Source organism: Melozone crissalis, unplaced genomic scaffold (genome assembly GCF_028551555.1).
Source record: "Melozone crissalis strain CALT ecotype California unplaced genomic scaffold, PUWL_Pcris_2 ptg000006l_1, whole genome shotgun sequence".
Taxonomy (NCBI): domain Eukaryota; kingdom Metazoa; phylum Chordata; class Aves; order Passeriformes; family Passerellidae; genus Melozone; species Melozone crissalis.
In genome coordinates this window covers 8,650,867-8,669,673 of record NW_026535784.1, presented here as the reverse complement: position 1 = coordinate 8,669,673, position 18,807 = coordinate 8,650,867, and the positions used below count along the sequence as shown (strand labels likewise).

Here is an 18,807-nt window from a genome sequence, read left to right as displayed (position 1 = left end):
GGGCAGAGATGGAAAAAGAGCTGACTAATGTTACCCCTGATAAGATAACTCAGGGACTTGGATATTTACACTGTCTTTGCTGTAACTGCATATTTTAGGTTAGGATTTTTTGTTTGTTTTGTTTTGTTTTGCTTGCAAGCATTTCTTAATGGTTTAGGAAAGGGAAGCACAGCAACGAATATTAAGCGACCCAAAGGCATCCTAAGTATTCAAGCGGTTAGGGTTTTTTTCCTCCCTTTATGGATATATACTGCAATTCTCTTCAGTTATCACCAGGTGGCCTTCAAAGTTTCTCGTTTTTCAGAAGTGGGGAATAGTTTAGACACGAGGAAGTGATGTATCCCTGTGCTGCAATCGTTCCAGGAAATAGTTAGGTTATAGTTTCCAGCAAGGTTTTTTTTTCCGCCTTTGTCTTCTGTACTGAGCTGTCGCTAGTACTGAAAACATTAAATGTTCAGACTGCAGGTTTCCATTTAAATTGTATCATTGAACTCTCCTTTTTTATTTATTTTTTTTTTTCTGTTAAGTATTGGATTGTCAAGAATTCGGATTGTCAAGAATTCATTATGATGAGCCTTTTTTTCCCTCTTTTATTTGTCTCTGTTCTGTGTATGAACAGCTTCTCGGGAGTGCAGGGAAAGAAATGGAAAGGTGAAGGTACAACTCAAAACCTGGAAAGTATTGTCATTGGAAGATGCTATGAGTATATTAGACTTGTGAATCCTGCTGTTGGGTAAGTTTTGCTTGTTTCTGGATTAGTTTTTGATGTTCTGTACAAAATGGTTGTTAATCAGAAGCTGGATGTTATGCTTCTAGCCATGCTAGTGATCCTTTTGAAGCCAACATGCTTGTAGCTGTCTGGAAACAACAAAATGACTTTGATGGATGTCATATTTTAACTAAAGTAGTGTAATTGAGACAAGATTTTTAATTCTTCAATTCTTTATTTCACTTTTTTGCCCACTTCACCCCACCTTTCTTTCTGTAAGGAGAACAACAGACAGAAATGACAGGGATGGTGTTTTGGAAGTACCAAATCTGACAGCAGTCCTGGCAAGACAGCTTTGCCTTGAATGTCTTTGTGTCAGGTCACGTTCAAAGGGGAACACTTCACTTTACAGCTGTCCTGTGGTACTGAAGGAACTGTTTAGCGCATCCACCTGAAAAATCAAGTGCTAATCAACTGCTCCAGTGGGGTTATCTGTGAGCTTCTATTGGCTGTGCTAATTATACAGAACTGGAGGTAAATCACACACTTTGCTAAAACAAGCACTTTTCTGTCTTCCTTGCATTGTAAGGGCTTTGGTAAAGAGGAAGAAAATAAGAAGGATAATCTCCTGGACTTCAACCCTTTATTCTACCACTAAAAAGTTGTCCTAAAAGCGTGAAGAGGTATTTGCAGAGGGGCCCTATCTGGTTTCCAGTGGCATTGAATTGCCTTCTTTAAACAGGATTAGATGATATTGCAAATATCACCTCCACTCCCTAACCTCCCATTTTCAGTTCCTGTTGCAAAAGAGGAAGATAAAGGACTTAAAACAAATTTTTCCCTTTTAACAAAGGCAAAACAATATACTTCTGCACAATAATACTCTTAACCTATTAGAAGTGTTTTCTTTTAAGTTTTTTATGAAGGAAAAAAGATCATCCTCATGCAAATAACACAATGCATGAATTTCAGTGGAACAATTCAAGCTTGCCAAATTTATAAACATGTCACAATGGAAAGTGGAAGTAAACTTTAAGGGTAGATTTCTACATTCCTACAATATATTACATAATATAAAATATGTGAACTTAGTTTACAGTTGTGTAGGTAATTTGCTATTGTGGCAGGCTCTAGATAGGTAGAGCTTCTGCAGGACTTAACAGATGCCACTTCATTTATATCTGAAACAGGACATGAATAATAATCCAGAATATGCTAAAATGAGCAACATAAAGGATAGTTACTGTAGAAATTTGAACTGTATTGTTAATTGTGTTGGACTTTTAGAGATATAAATGCAATATTCTGGAAAACATTTCTGTGTGTCTCATGTTTATGATAGTTTTGTGGTTTACTGAATTCTGGTTACATTTTCACAACATGATTTTAAAATTTAGATGTTTGAATATGTTCATCAATGCTCAGGATAGCATGAAGCCAGGCAGGACATTAAGACTACTTTCCTGAATTTAGACCAAAAATGGCATTATTAAAAGAAGAGCTACTCAGCTGATTTCTTATAATGTGAGGATTTTTCTCTTTCCCTTAGCTCTACATGCTAATAATGTAATCCAAAGAAAATGGAAATTTCATAATGCACAGGTGCAAAATAGATATTCTAATTATTAATAGCCCATTCTGTTCATTGTCTGTTTCTTAGTTGCCTCCGGCTAGCTTTTATAGAAACGTGACCACCTGGATAGGTTTTGCTTCTGAATTTATGTGCAAATTTTCTAAAAAGACTTTGCTAACTTAAAGGAAGCTAGCAAAACATGTCTTTACACTGCAAGATTGTTAAAACATAAAAATGTTTATAGGAACATACGAAAAATTTTTCCCACATGTTAAAACAGAATGTGCAAATGCAGAAGTGAGGAATTTGAATTAAGATCACATTTGACATTTCCTAACAGGAGAATGTTAGGAAATAACACAAATGTTCCTATAATGCTTTTTGTCCATATTTGTTTATTTATAGTATATCATGAAAGCTTTGAAAACAATTTTTAACTAAATAACGTGAAATTAATTCTGACTTATTAATGTCTAGTAAGATTAGAGGGAATTGTCCTGAAAGCAGTCCTGAACAGCAGGCCTCCCCAACCCTGTAGTTTCAAAAAGTGTTTTTGCCAGCTAACAAGTTTTGAGTATCAGAGCAGAATAATCCTTTTGATTTACAAGCTGTTCAAAACTGGGTGAGAAGTCATGAAAAAAAAAGCAATATGTGAGTTAACCAGAAAATTACTGATGGATGCACCTGTCAAGAAAGATCTTAAAAGTGCAGTTGATCGTAACCCACAAGTACTAACGTAAGTGCTTTGAGTACAAAGCTCTTTAGCAAAATGAGACCTAAGTATAAACAACTGTCAGAAGCCAAAGTATAACAGCTTGAAATCAGAAATAGGGTCCAAATTCTTTTATTAAGTAAATCTGTTTAAACCTTGAAACTAATGATCAAGGATCATATTGCATCACTGAAAATTTTCAGGTCAAGATCCATATCTGCTTACAGTATATAGGGAATTTTTATATAGTTGTTGGAAGCATGACAAGAGATTTCTGTAAGAAAATCTGTGGTCTATTTCCTGCAGAGCTCATCACATGGGCTCCTTTAAAGTGTCTGTGACATTCAGTGTCACAAAGCAGCTCCCTAAAGAACCTGTACCAGCAGAAACCTTGCTGTATATGGATGATACTAAATGAGCAAAACACTGCAATGGCGAAGTTTGGTTTACTTATCAGGACTACTGTTGTTCAAGCTAGAGCTTTGCAATGACAGCCATTCATGTTAGGAAGGCTGTATGCACATAATGTAATTATTCTGTTGTGCAGAGTGTTCCTGGCATAGACATTGTCACAGCATTATGTGGGGAAGGTATTGTGGAAAAGTGGTGAAAACAGAAATTCCCTTCCTAATTGCTCCAGGCAGGCTCAGAGCTGTGACAGGTGAGATCCTGAAAGTCCAAAGAGATAGGACACTTCCATCTCTAGACAGCCTGTCTTGTCCCTCCATGGAAGTTCTTGTCCCCAAGACAGAGCTGGCAGAAGGGAAATGTAGGAGTGCACAGCCTAGCATCTTATTTCAGCACTCCAAGTGTTGAATGCTAGCAACATACTTGTACTTGTTGTAGCTACTGCATAGTAACACTGTGTGTCCCTGTCACACAGTCCCTGGTCACCATACTCATTCCAGCAAGAGAAAACTGCACAGTCCCAGGGCCTAGAAGCTGAAGGCATCTGTCACCATCATTACTCTACCATCAAAGCTTTTTAGCAACTCATCCTGCATTTGAATCTGACATTTTAAGAGTAGTATTGCATTCCAGTAGCATTGCATCTTTAGCTATGGTTTATTTGAAATGGTGTTTTGAATCTGGAAAATTTTAAAGAAAGCTATTTCTTCAGTATTTCTACAGTGTTGAAGAGCAAACTTGCTGTGTATACCATACCTACTAAGGTTTTTGTTGAATCATAATGTGTTTCTAATTCCACACTGTAAATACTAATATTTTCCTTGCTACTTCTTCCTTATCTGCTGCAGTTATGACTCAGAAGACAAGATCTCTATGCTCTTCCTGAGCTACAAGTTTTTTACCACCCTGACTTCAGTTTTCTTCCTTAACCTTATATGAATTTTAATTGGGGTATTTGAAAGAGTTGAGAACATGCATCTTTCTTGCTCAGCTTTGAAAAAACAATTTTGCTATTTGTTTTTTTTAATGATTACAGTGAGAAGAATTGTTCACAGATATGGGAAGCATTTAAAAATGCATTTATTAACAAGGATCCTTGCAACATTCTACCTGAGGATTATGAATTATTTATCAACCTTACATTTCACACGATTCCACCTAACAAGGTAATAATTTTTTATGTTAATTGCCCTGTGACATACAACAGATTTTATGTGACACAGTTCAAGACTGACGAGTCATTCTGTAACTGATTTGTGAGTCACTCTCTTTGACCAGTCTGTAGTTTATAAACTAGACTCTGTAGTTCATAAACTAGACTCAAACTTGATAGCATGTTTCAATGTGTTTGGCTCCATTTATTTTATGCAGTAACTTCTCAGCAATGTCTCTCTTTTCATACCACAGAGATCTCCCCTTTTTCCTGTTGTGCTGGGAGCTCTGCCACAGTCCCTGAACTTCCACTTCTGCTTTTTCTTAAGTTAGGTGCTCTGGCTGCAAATGCTGTGCCTGCTATCACCTTTTGCTTTTACTCCTCACAGCTAAGTCTCATGGCAGTGCCATGTTAAACACTGACACACTGAACAAGCAAAAGCAGAAATGAGAGAGGATGTTGTTCTGTGCCAGAGAACAGTAAGGGTTTGATGTGCTGGCAAAGAACCATGGAAGTGCAAAAGATGTGTTGTGCCCCTGGTACAATTATTCCTCATTTCTAAATGCTACAAGCTAAACCAACAAATACTACTGTCAACATGGCTTAATTCATAAGGAGTTCTGCAAACACAGAAATAACATCTTAGACATATGGGGTTTTTTTCACACCATAAGCCAACATAGCAACGTTGAGAGATTTCTGGTGACATATATCTGGTTTATAAATATCTTCCTTTTTTCTTCTTCCCCTAAATCTGTCTGCTGAGGCAGGCAAAGCTAGGCCTAACTATATTTAAAGTAGGACTATATCCCTTCTCATCAAAGTACTACTGTTCCTCAAGTCACTTGTGATCAGAATTTACACCTCTGGAAAATTAAAAAACTTTATTCCTTTAAAGAGATAGCTAACATTTCTGGTTATTAGCTTGATTTTGAAAGAACTACCAAAACATGTTTTCAGCTGTTTTCAATACCCCATAATCTCACTGTGTCTGCACCCAGGTGTTGGTACATTTCTTCTCTATGGTTTTTTTTTTCTAGTCTCTTTTCTGGGAAAATAATCAGCTACTAGTCACCAGCCTTGCTGCCAGAGGACGTCGCTACATGTCTGTGGGTGATACTCTCTTTGGCTTCCTTGCAGATTTTCTGATCTGGTGTGGGCAGACAGACAGCCCTGGTAAGACAATGAGGGCTATGTTAAACATTTATCTGTAAAACCATAATGGAGACCAACTGCTGTGTCCTGGAGAAGCTAAATTTGCTCTTACCCCATGGAAACCCAGGGATAACTTCACTGTCTTGTTCTTTCTTGTGTCATGTGAATATTTAACACTGCAGTCGGGGGAGCAGACAGTGAAATCTAAATGGTCCTGCAGTGGGGATAAACCTGTCATTCAGTCTTCTGAACCTGGAGCTCCTTGCATCCCAGGAACAGAGTTAGAGCCATTTCAGCCAAATTACTGAATCCTCAGAATGTCACTGTTTGTGTAAACTACAGAGGATGGAAGATAATTGAAAAAATACAACAGCTTTCAGTGCTATGTCAAACATAGGTTGTGGGTCAGTGAGTAATGCACAAATATATTTAGTTGCTTGCTAAAGTCAATTTTATAGTCATTATCATCTCTCTAATGGCACAAATTCCCTGCCTTCCTACAGGCCTGGACTATGAATCCTGCCCCACCATGGCGGAATGTGAGAACAATGCAGTGGATTCTTTCTGGAGGATTGCCTCAGTCACTGTAAATATTTTATTAGTGCTGACTTCATACATCTGTGAGTGTGTCCAGTGTGGTTCAGGAAAACACTGCTAGTTCACAGCAGATTTAAACCTGTAACTCTACTGGATTATTTCCCCTGATAGAAATACACTGTTTTAGACTACCTGCAAGTGTTTTAGCAAGGAGAACTTAACATTCACCTTAGCTAGATAATGTGTTAAAATTCTGTTAGCTTTGTTAATAAAAACCATATACTAAGCACAGTAAGCACACTGACTGTCTACTGATTACAGGTCCTAATTTGAGAGCTTTGCTGAAAACCCTTTACTTACATATCAAACTCAATAGAGAATGCCAAAGTGCTTTCTTTTTGTGCTGAAGAGTACTTATAAATGTGAGAAAATAGCTTGAGAAGAATCATTGAATTAAACCATGGCCTGTTTGGTTGCTGTCCTTTTTACTTCAGTGACCTGCTAGGGTGCTAGTCTAGATTATCTTTGTGGTTCCGATAGTCTTTGTGGTAAAATTCTTTCCTTGGTTACTGTTGTTTGCAATGAAATACCAAGTTACATGTCAAATCTGAGAGATCTGAAAAGCACTGTTATCTATTGCAGTATGCAAAGCACAGCTCTGGGGTGATCCAGGTCTTGCTGAATGGTTCTGCAGAGGGAGGAGCTTATCCACAGCCAGGGTAAGAGAACTGACTGATTTCTGTCTGGAGTCTGTGTAGTGTGATTTTCTGTGTAGAGTCTGGATGACTACAAAAAAAAAGAAAAGTCAACCAATTGTTTGGGTTTTCTGCTGCACAAAGCATGGGAAGTGTGGCTGAAAGGACCTGCTGCATCAAAGGCTGCTGAGTTGTGGGGACAACTGTTAATTGTTCCTAGCTGAAGGATTAATACATACTGGATGGGAACAATCCTTTCAACTCCTGCATTTTACAAACTGCTGTGGCAAGCATGGTGAATGCTCTAAAGGCTGCCCTAGAGTCAGCCAATGTACTGTGGCAAAATGTGTATGTCTTCAAAAAGATGAGTGCTAATGAAATTTCTCTTCAGGGACATGTCCAAATAGAGTATATTGTTATAAGGAGTGTAGCTTTTGTCAGACCTACCAGCAAACTTGGTAAGTTCTAAAGGAAAAGGTATTTCTCCATGATCAAGAGTGTATGTAGTTTGAAGTCTATTATTGTTTCAGAAAACAAAAAAAAATGTTTGTTGAGGAGGATACTAGTGAAGATGAGCTTCTTCGTCTTCTTCTTAGTTCCTTTTATATTAAGGACAGGTGTATTTTTCCTGATTCAGAGGTGTACCACCATGCAGAAGCTTATCTAAGCTTACATTCAAAATTTATTGTAAAAGTACAACCTTTAGAACTTTTACTATGTGTCTTTAGTGACTGCTTACCTGTGGTAAGAAATGCATCCTTCATTACCTCAGCAACTGTCCTGTCCAAGGCAGATCAAAAAATTACATCTTTTAAAAACCCATAGAAGAGACTCTCCTCCTGTATATTCATGAGGACTAAAAATAACCTTTGAAAAGGCGGTTTTTATCTCTGGATGGGAGAGAAAGAAGAACCGTCTTTTCCAAAACACCTCCTAACTACTTACCTCTGTCCCCCAAAACATCCATCTCTGTACACAGCTTTCAGCCAATCACAAAGACTTAAACTGTCTTCTTGGGCTGGTCAAATAGTCAGCTGGGATCAAATCTTCTGCAGGTGGTAATACCTGGCAGCAGGTCAATACCTAGAATCTATTATAGATTCCTTATTTTAGAAATGGATTCCTTATTTCTGTTAATTTACCGATTCCTTATTTCAAAAAACATCTCACACACACATTATTTCCACCAGCCCCCTGGGTTGCCAGTCTGGTGGTATTTTAACCAGTGAAATCACCCCTGGAACTCAGCCTGCCAAGGAGAAAACAAAGCCAGTTACTCCATCTGTTTTCTTTGCTCTGTATCTTCTGGTCCATTTATGACTGAATTTGCTTGAGAGATCATGTTTGAAAAAAGCTGGAAGTTGAATAATTAATAGCAAAAGTAATCTCAAAGATCTGCCTGTCTTCCTAACCATCTCTCTGGTCTGTTTTCAAGTATTTCAAGTGCTTTGCAAAGTTTATTCAGTTTAAAGTTTGTACACTTAAATCACCATTAAGTCACCTGATATCATTTCAGTTAAGATTTATTTCTCATTTCATGGCAAAATAACTTTGCTCATTCACACAGTGTGAATTTAGTTGGCAGATTTCTTTACTAATAGAAGCCAGTTCCAAAACTGGTTTTGCTGAAGTCAGTTGTACATTGTACATTATTCCTCCACGGTTTCTGACGCCTCTAGTTAAAGATTTCTCCAAATTTGGGTGCAAGCTTCTTTTTTTCTGATAGTAGCCTATGCATGACTGAGTAAATGAGTTGGAATCTTTATTTTTTGTTATATTTTCACTATGTGTTAGGCAGGCTTGGACACCTTGGACAGAAAGGCAAACGTGCTGTTGCTGCTGCTGGTCTCTGGTCAGCTACCACCACACCAGACTGGACCAGAGAAAGCAACTCCTGCTATCTGTCCTCCTGTTCCACTTCCCCAGAAATCTGAAATAATTTGCTGACTTCATGAAGCACCAGCCCCTGGCAAGCAGCACATGTCCTGTGCTTGCATGGCAGAGCCTGAAGGGCTGGGAGAACAGACCCACATTGTCACTGCTGGTCCCAGGAAGGGCAAATAATGGTCCCTTCTTCTCTTTAAATGTTCTGAGAACTTTGTGGAGGTCACAGAACATTTAAAAGGGCTCAGAGACACTGTAGTGCTGATACAGACATTTAAGAAGACACATGATAGCAAATAGTAAATTAGAGGAGAGACCTAGGCCCAGACTTGGACCAGGCATTCAGCCCTTACAAGCTTTCTGAGTGAAAAAAAAACCCTAAAGGATAAGAAATCATTACACTGTATCTTGCTAAAAGGGTTAGAAATCTATGGCTCTGAAATGCCAGCATCTTACAAAAAAAAAAAATAAAAATCAATCTAGAGACATTTAAATCAACCTTTGGATTTCATATCTTTTTAGATTAGATATTATGAGGAAGTATCAAAGGCTTTTTGATTTGTTTTTGCATTTTTGAAAGTTCATTCTTGTTCACTTTTAGGTGAATTCATTAATACAGAGGAGGAAAAGGACTGTTTAATTTTCATGTTCTTTATAGTTAAATTTTTTTTTTCTTGAATCAGTTTTTTTGCAGATTATGAAATACCTAATTTCCAGAAAGACAAAATCTCACAGGTTGTCATTTGGGTTGTGGATGATATTGAAGGACCAGATAGGTAAGTTATGTCTTCAAAATAAAAATTAGTTTCTCCCTTTTGAACCTGTCTTTATAATTTCACCTTATCTTTCTGTTTGATTGTATTTGCATACTACTTAAAGCAAAGTATTTTAGATGCTTTCATGTACACAGGAGACACAACCTGCCATTCTCAGAGAGTAGAGAAATACCAGAATTAGAGAAAATATAAATAAATTCTAATATTAGATCTGGAGCCAACTCTTGGTTAGATGTGTGTGTGGATCTCGGACCCTGAATGAAGATAGAGCATGAACAGTTTTACTAAGAGTCAATCTGAACTTCAGATTAAGTGCTGATTAGTGATATTTCTTTCACCTTGCCATATGCATTGTTTTCATTTTCTCCTATCTTAACTGTTTGAAAGTTTGTAGAAGCAGGCAAATACCAACTGGTGGCTCTTTTTCTCTCAATAATTAATCCAGTAATAAAATGTAGGCTTTAAAAGTGTCTAATTTTGCTAATTTTGGTAATTTAAATAAAGCAAACAAATAATTAATAAGGAAATATAACAAAACTGATCAGTCCAAACAGTTTGGGCTGTTTGTTGTGAATTTTACCACAATGCTGTGGAGTGTACATAACATGGTTCAGATTAGCATTTTTCAGTCTCTCTAAATCAAAGAATCATACCCTCTGGGAGTGAAAAAACATACAGATAATCTTTGCAGAAGTTGCCCTTTTTACAAAGAAAAGCTAAGACAAGCACTGAATCTTAGTTTATGTTTCAGTAAATGGATGCATGGGAGTAATTGTATATTTTTATTAATTGTTTCCTACAATTACTTTGTTGGTCTCTATATGCTTTCTTTAGTCATGGGTATTTACTGACCAGCAGATAAGTAGCACTGGCCTTAATATTTTATGTTGATGCAGGTTTAGATGTCTCAGTAGATTCTGTAAACTTTCTTATACTAATTGGACTACAAATTAAAAAATCAGTGCTAGAAACAAGAGCTGTGTTTAGGAATGTTTCTGAGTTTTTTCTCTCTGTATTTTTCTATTATTCAGTATTCAAGAGAGAGAACAAGATTCAAACAACAAGTATAATTCTCATTTATTATACCAAACTTATTGTGTAAAGACAGATAGCATCAATTTTATCACTACCTAAATAGTTGCCAAAGAATATCACAAACAAAACATTTTACAAAATTATTTAGGTCTTTTTCTGTCTAGTCAAATATTAAACAGAGGATTATTAGTGAATAGAATCTGAAAAAGCTACACTGGCTGAAGATAATCTTCAGACTCTGTAAACTGGGAAAAGGATGAATTGTAAAACAACAGTAATGTAAGCAAATGAAACACAAAGAGCAATGTACACCATTCTTCTAGTGGTGTTATGGAATACAGAAGAGGCAAAGTAATGGGGATTTACTTTACTAATTTCATCAAGTTCAGTGAAAAAAAAAATATATAACAAAAGATTTGCAATAATATTGAAAACCTTCCTCACAGAGATTCCTGTGGAACTAATAGTGTAAAGACATTAGAAACCAGGCTGAAAACTCTTGGATTTGATGTCACTTGCACTGACAATTACAAGTAAGTGAAAACCTTATCTATTTTGATTCTTACTGTGCAATACTCAAGTGCCATAAATGTCGTGTCTTCAGGAGGGACTGATATGTTGGAGGGATGATGTCACATTTTTAAGACTTGGCATTTTTTGGTTGCTTATTGAGCAAAACACTACATCTTACTGTATGATTGAGTGGAACATTGTTCTTAATGTCAGACACAGAAGATGGCCTCATGTACTTGGATTTAAAATCAAACAATAATTATAAACACTATTGAATGTCTGCAGAATTACCAGCTATTCACAATAGATTTCACAGCTCTAGTATTTCCCATAGATTGTAAGATAAATTTAATGAAGGGAAGATTTAAACATGATAGTACTGTGAATTTGTTTCATTTTTTCATGGTTTTTTGTTTTTTCTCAGTTGTCTGCCTGAAAGGTGGTAAATAAAATGGTATTTTCACAGGTCTGTAATGTTCTTACTCTGCCTGGATTATCCTGATCATTCTAAGTGTGCCTTTGCATCGTAAGTAAAAGAAGTTCAACCTAGCCCAGTGTCATTACAACCAAATAAATTAGGCAGAAGTCAACAGATCCCACCTCTACCACCTGTTATATGTTCTCCATATGCAATACACAGTGGTCTTGAATTTGTTAGTTACTGTGGATTGAATTAGCAGTTTCTATTCACAAATTGTGCACAGCTGTCTGTGAGCACCTGCTGTTCAAAATTAGGTGTTAATGGGTTCTCATTGATCACACAGTAACACTGTATATCATTGATGATGTGAAGTTTGTACATATCACTGTTCTGATATAAAATCTATTACAAATTTGAAGTTGCTTTCATTAATAAAATTTCTTGAATAATCAAATTATAGATCAAATGGCAACAGATCTAAAAGACATTTACCCAACTATTGGAATTTTCAGCTCTAAATTTTGAGGAAATTTTCTTTTATCTTCTATTTTGTGTGAGACTTAATCTCTATATTTTGATGTATTTACCTTGGGCCAGTGAGTTATCTACAAAGAATGCAGATTACATCCAAGATATAACTTCCTAATTAGCAAGCATTGCTCCCAAACTCCCTACTTATCCATATTTATCTATATTATATGAGGAGCACTAAATTAATTTATCATGCATTTCAGTGAATTTACAGTAAAGATTACTGTTTTCAATTCTGACTATGTTTCATAATCTATATGCTATGGCATAAATAGGTACACATGAGATACTTGAACATCTGAATGAGAACTTCCTCACTGTTTGGAATGTTGTAGAATTCATCAATACATAAACACTGATTTGTGGTTATATTCTTCTTATGTATAATCCATGCTTTATTTCTCGCTGTCCTTCCTTCCCTATTCAAGCACATGCAAATTTTTGTTTGCTAATACTTGTGTGATATTGCAATGATAACTTCTGCAGTGAAAGTCCCGATTTGCTGTCCCTGGTTATGGCAGCAGAGGTGCAACTCCAGCTTGCCTGCCTCTGGTAGGGGCTGTACATGCATTCGTATATTCATGGAGTGCTTCCTGCAGTACAGAAAAGGAGGTGGACAGTACCTTCTGTAACAAATGCCCAGTTCTTGGTACACACTGACAGAGAAATGAGCATTCCCTGTTCTTGCTGGTCACTGAAAAATTTTACTCACCTTGCAATGCAACATGTATTCTTGCATGCAAATTATATCCTAGCATATAAATGTTATGCAAATGGTGGGGTTATAAATTCCACTGATAGCTCCAGACCTCTGGGCAGTAGGTCATAGAACAGACTTCCTGTTAGGGCTTTGATTGGTTACAAAATGCCACTTGCTCAGTGGATTAAAATAGGGTTTCCTTGTTCTGCAACTGAATGGTCACCCCAGGACAACGTGTCAAATGAAAACACAGTTATCCCCTTCAAAATAATAGCTGTGAACATAATGACAATATTAACAAACTGGAAGAAGAGCACAGGACTTTGGAAAAACCAATATTTTATTGAGGTCTTGACAGAAGATTTTTCTTCTCTCCCAGGTTTTAAATAATTTTCCTCAAAATTTTGTGATGTGTGTGTGCTACTCAGCTGAGGAAGCCTGGATGAGAAGGTTTTTGGAAACCACTAATGTGTTTTTCCTTTCAGCTGAGGGTGAGCATGCAGTTCTGCAGTATTGCCACAAGGCGTTTGCAGTGTGCAAGCAGGGGAGCAGCCGCCCCTTCCCTCCCATCCTTGTCGGTTCTCACAGTAACAATCCCTGGTGAACTTGAAACACCAGCCTCACCCTCTCCTGGGGTAACTCCAGAGCAACTCAGCTGTTCTCATCCTCCTTAGGAAAAGTTTCCTTGCTTGTTTCCTTCATGAGCACTATATTCCATCCCCCATGCATGGCACTGTAATAAATTTGATTAATTTCTTATCTATCCCAAATCACAACAGAGCTTCCCAATCTGAATGCAAAACTATCATTTCCTCTCCCTGAAATTTAAGTAATTTAAATACTATAAGCCAATGAATACTTACATTCTTCCCAGAATCACTCAATTCTCTGCAGCAAATAACACCACCTCCATAGAAATGAGCTGCCTTTTCAAAAAGAGCCTTAAGCAGATGCATATAAATGATTTGATGATTGATTACCACAGGTACGTTTTCTGTGTTCTGTGGTGGTCCATTAGCTGGCTAGGGGCTGGTCAGTGGGGGTATCACTAATTGCAGTGGGTATCTGTTAGGAAAAGTTTCCTTTGCAGAGCAGGTGCTGTCAGTGTTCACACTTCCATAGTAAACAGTGGGGCGGGCATGCAGGGGCTCATGCATGCCCTTTCACCAGGGCTGGTTGCTGTTCCAAGGCTGATGGCTGCCCTCTCAGCCTCCACAGAATAATGTCCTGAGCCCAAAAACATCAGAGTTGGACAAGTGACATTTATGTCACCACAACTCCCATTACACGGGCATAGCAAAGGAGAGAGCTGGGCCAGGGCAGCAGAGGGATGGCCCAGAAGGTGCTGTAATGTACCTGGGGCTTCTTGCACGGTGGTGGTGCCCCTTACCTCCTCTCCAGACCTGAACGATGTTCCTGCTGAGTCACATTTGGACTTCGGCTTGTTAAGGTGACGCCCTAACGTTAAAAAAAACTTTTGAGTAAAAAACACCCACTAGATGGCAGAGATGGCTTACAAAAGGAAGCAGGAGGGAAGCCAGACAAGCTGTTAGTGGTGGCATGGATTATTTGCATTATTGCAATGTCAGGGAGACACAGGAGTGGATCTGGGTACTGCTGCCCCCAGTGCAATACCATCCTCCAGGACCACTGCTGTCTATAAAATCACTATAAAATCACAAGCATAAGGCCAGAGACAGCACATGGATGTGGAGAGACAAGAAGGCACTTGTGTGAAGGTAGAAAGAAGAGTTCCCAGGGTTTTGCAAAGATATTCTATTTATAGAATCATGACAGCCAAAGGGAATCTGTTGGCAGGCTCATATAAAGAAACTTCTAGCTTAGCACTTGGGCCACAAACTTCACCCTTGGCAACAAAACCCTGATATTTAAAAGAATCCTAACTCAGCTCTGTGCTGTGAACATCCTGTTTGTTTTCTCTTCTTCAGATCTGCACCAGCAGCACAAAGAGGACCTATATCTTCAGACAGAGGAGGCAGCTGGAACAAGCTCATGTTTGTTTCTTTTGCAGGCTTTCTGTTCAGATTTGCTTTAGTGTACTGAGTTAATCAAATGAATCCATATCCTCTGTTTGCCTTAGCTTTGCCTTGGCTATAAATTTTGCTTCAGCTGATTTCTAACTGCAGTTTCATCCTACTTTTGGGACTGCAAAACCTGCATGTTAAAACCTTGCATTCTAGATACTGGCTTGTTTCCGTATCAAAAATTATCCCACTGTTGCTAGAAAGCCTCACCCTTCATTTTCTTTTTCTAGAAAAATTCATGGCTATTTCCTCTTATCTTTATTCTCCAGAATTAAACCAAGACTAATACTTTCTGTTCACATATTTCAGAAAGAAAAATTATGTATACATCACCCACAGAGATTACTTGTTGGTAAAACTATCCTAGCATCTGACCTTGGAAACTAAGGGACTGATTATCATGTTTTGGGAAGGTGAAACATAAATTTAAGTAGGAGAGATCTTAAATTGATACACACTTGATACAAGATGCAATAGGTAAAACAGTGGAAAAGTAAACTCATTTTCATAAGTGGTTCCAGTACCTGGGCCAAGCTTCAAAACTGGGTACAGCAAGATTCTGGGTGCATATTGCATGCAGTAATTTAACACGTAATATCAATTGCTTCATCATCTGCACAGCTGTTCCTCAGCTGGCTGTTTCCTGGCCCCTGGATAGCAATTAGTCAGAAATACCAGGTCTAGAAAGTTCCCCAGTTTTTCCAGCACAGTGTGATTTATGGTATATCAAATTCAGATGAGAACCTGCCAAGTCAGACATTGGCCTGCTTGCAGTGAACTCGGATACAGGGTTCAGAACACACTGAGGAGAGAGCAGATGCCATCCTGGAGGTTTCTTGGGTTACTTATGTGAATTCCAGTGCTTCAGCTAGAGGCTTCTCTAAACCACCAAGACATCCAGCTACCAGGATGACCCATAAGCCTTCAGAAAAAAATACTCATTCTACAGAGAATAAGTGTATGTAGCTATTTTTTGCACATTTTGTGTTAGCTTCTGTATTATTTATTTGTGTTTGTATTGACTGGTTGCCAGGAAACTTGGAGAGGATGTTCCTGTTATCTCAGTGAATCTGATTTAAGGGTCCATAGTAGATTTGCATCCTTTCAATCCCTGATGCAACTGTATCATGCTGTATGTTTGAAAGATAAAGTATTTAAAATATGTTGTAGTTGCTTATTTGTCTTGCTTCCCTGCCTGTAATAATCTTTAATTTGGTTTTAATGCAAATCTCTTTACATTACACACATATTTGGGTTTTCCTACATCATAGGAGGGTTTAGGCTCCAGCCTGGAGGATTTTTTTATCTGTTTCAGACACAAAAAAGTACTGAAAGTACAGAAGTACTGAAATCAAAAGTTACAGACCTTTAAAAATCTGGGCTGTATTATGCCTCAAAATTGTTCCCTATCTGTGCTGTATCTTTAGTTCTTTGATTAGTTCCTTGAGCATCCTGTTCATTTTTTATTGTTTTATTTCATGTTTTATTGCTTACAGCAGCCACCAGAGTAGTAAGAAAGGTATCTGTAACACCTCAGATAGCTAAAGGTGTCTGAGTCACACCTCAGATAGCGAAAGCCAAGCAATTCTGATCAATCTTCTATTTGCCCACAGCAGATGGCATCAGTTCTATTTGCCCACAGCAGATCAAATCAGACACATTTTGGGCCACAGGCTGTAGAGATCGTGTGTGTGAGGCTCCCAGGTGTCCCAGCCATCATCAGGGCTGGTGTGTGCTACCTGCTGACCTGTGTGTGAGATCCAGAGAGCAGCTTAATCCCATTAACCAGCCGTGTGCCTTTTAGGCAACTTGCAGCCACAAGCCAAGCATCCCAGCTGGCCAACTTTTGCTTTCCAGCTTATGAAAGCTTTCCAGCCTCTGCATGTAATTGACTCCAGCAGCACAGTCAGTGCTGGCAGTTGCACGTGGTACCAAACACTCTGTAGAAAGTGTTCTGTAGAAATTCTGTTTCGGAAAAAAAAAATTAAAATATTAAATAGGATCACTTCAGTTTAAACAATTGAGATTATTTAATGCACAGCCTTATGTCAAAAACAACACACTCAGAACCTCTTGCAGTGTTTTCTTATTTCTAATGTTCTTTCCTCTTTTCCCATTACTTCAACTCAGTAGCAATGATAGCAAATTTTTTTCTAATACCTGTTCAATAAAGTGTCTCAAATTTGCTTAAAAAACTTGGGAATATCTGTGAAGATTTTTAGCTAACCAACTAATATAGCTAGTAAAAAAAAGCAACAAGGAGAAGTTCTAGACACATAAGTTTCCTGAGACTTTTAGAGGCAGCAAACTTCAAGGTGAGTGTGAATCATTTGTTCTGAGTTTAACATAATGGTTTTGATCTCTGCAAAGAGCAGTGTGACTGGTGTCTCAGGCTGAGGGGCAGGAGTGTCAGCAAAGCAAGAAATAATAAGGTCATTTGTTACTCCCAGAGGGAGGGAGAGACATGAACATGACTTTTTTTTTTTTTTTCCTATGTGTATAAGGGTGTGAATAGCACTATTTGCAGATATACATTACAGTGAAGTGGTGATCGTCAGCAAGGTGAGCCTGTCTTGTGTCTTGAACACTCAGGAAATGCTCTGATTAGCACTGTAGGAGCTGTGCCAAATGTGGAGAAATCATACTGTCCAAAAGGCATCTGCCCTTTTCCTTAAACTCATTCAAGCCTGGGGAATTTCACAAATATAGATTTAAAATGTTTCAACCATTCATATTTGTACTAGCAGTACTACAAAAACAGCTATCTCCAGATGTGAATTTGAGGGAGAAAATGTTTCAGATGAAAACGATATGTATATCACTTATTTTTGAGTCCTGTTGGATGCCAAAATCCCGTGTGAATCTATTCATACCCAACTATTTGTAACAAATGAAAACATCGGGTACAGGAGCATTACAAGGTTTTCTGCATTTGTGCAGACAGACCTGTGGAAGCTACTGAGACTAAGGCAGTATTTCCTGCTGTGCCCATTTTGTGGACCATGTAAGAACTCAGTTATCTCACATTCTTCATTCCTGTATAGAAGTTAATATAATCTCCCCTCCTACTAACCTACTTTTTCTTTTTTGCTACATGCATTTCAGTCATTGTATCTGGCAGAAGCTGAACTCCAATTCAGAGTAGTTCCTTTTTTCCAGCTTGTATATGCATGCACACATATACATCTGCTCACACCTGCTCTGCCTATTTTTAAATGCAAATCCTGAGTGCTCTGGAGTAAAAAGTTATGAGTATAAAGTGAGGACAACTTGATCACCTCTCTGCCCTTTTTACACTGCCGGTGTTTATTTTTGTCATATTGGTCTTGATGTGATATTCAGCAGACATGACTATGTTTTCAATCAACAATCTTCAGTGTAGTGAAATGTGATCTGAAACCTCAAGAATTTGAATAACACTTTCTGTTCCATTAAAGATAACTCTTTTATAGTGTTTTTCTCACCTGAATTACCTAGAAATAATTCTGATGTGTTTTGCTTCAACAATAGTGTGAAGTGGAAGAAGAGTGCTTTTAGCAGAGCCAAGAAGTTTGGTTTAAAATAGCTCAGTATGGGGAGGCACAGTATCTTAATTTAGCCAAATGTCAGGGTGGCTCAAACACTTCACAAGTTCTTTTTGCTTTTCAGGTTTTTCCTAATTCCAGCTTCTCCCCGGCCAAAATTTGCATGCAATTTTATGTAAGAGGCAAAGAATATAATCTGTCAGATTTTGTTTACAATCTGCAGGCATCTGATTTCCTAGCTTCCTGAGAATCATGAAGGCAAGCTCAGAGATCCTCACTCCCTTGCAGCAGCAGCACAGTCCCAGTGCAGGCTGGCAGGGAGGCTGGTGCAGGAAACTGGAGCCTGGGAGGGTGGCACCAATGTCCCCTCACCCTGTGCCAGAGGGCCCGTGCTGTTGGCAGCCCCCTCCTCCAACCTTCCCCCTGTCTCTGCAGC

General features: G+C 38.2%; 1 protein-coding gene across 1 annotated transcript; it reads left to right on the top strand.

The window, feature by feature from the left end:
- Nucleotides 1-558: 558 nt before the first annotated feature.
- On the top strand, nt 559-17,239 carry LOC128950678 (ADP-ribosyl cyclase/cyclic ADP-ribose hydrolase 2-like). The gene is made up of 9 exons (XM_054295577.1): nt 559-733; nt 4,439-4,568; nt 5,596-5,731; nt 6,214-6,296; nt 6,890-6,966; nt 9,510-9,602; nt 11,084-11,170; nt 11,617-11,676; nt 14,752-17,239. Exons 1-9 carry the CDS (start codon nt 567-569, stop codon nt 14,864-14,866), a joined length of 948 nt encoding a protein of 315 aa, XP_054151552.1. The 5' UTR covers nt 559-566; the 3' UTR covers nt 14,867-17,239.
- Nucleotides 17,240-18,807: the final 1,568 nt, after the last annotated feature.

What these genes read in the sequence shown, in the direction of transcription:
- LOC128950678 (XM_054295577.1), top strand. Translation starts at nt 567, where the DNA reads ATGATGAGCCTTTTTTTCCCTCTTTTATTTGTCTCTGTTCTGTGTATG. An exon ending in ACACGATTCCACCTAACAAG is followed by an intron (nt 4,569 to 5,595) that starts GTAATAATTTTT and finishes TTTTTTTTCTAG; the next exon opens with TCTCTTTTCTGGGAAAATAA. An exon ending in TGGGCAGACAGACAGCCCTG is followed by an intron (nt 5,732 to 6,213) that starts GTAAGACAATGA and finishes GCCTTCCTACAG; the next exon opens with GCCTGGACTATGAATCCTGC.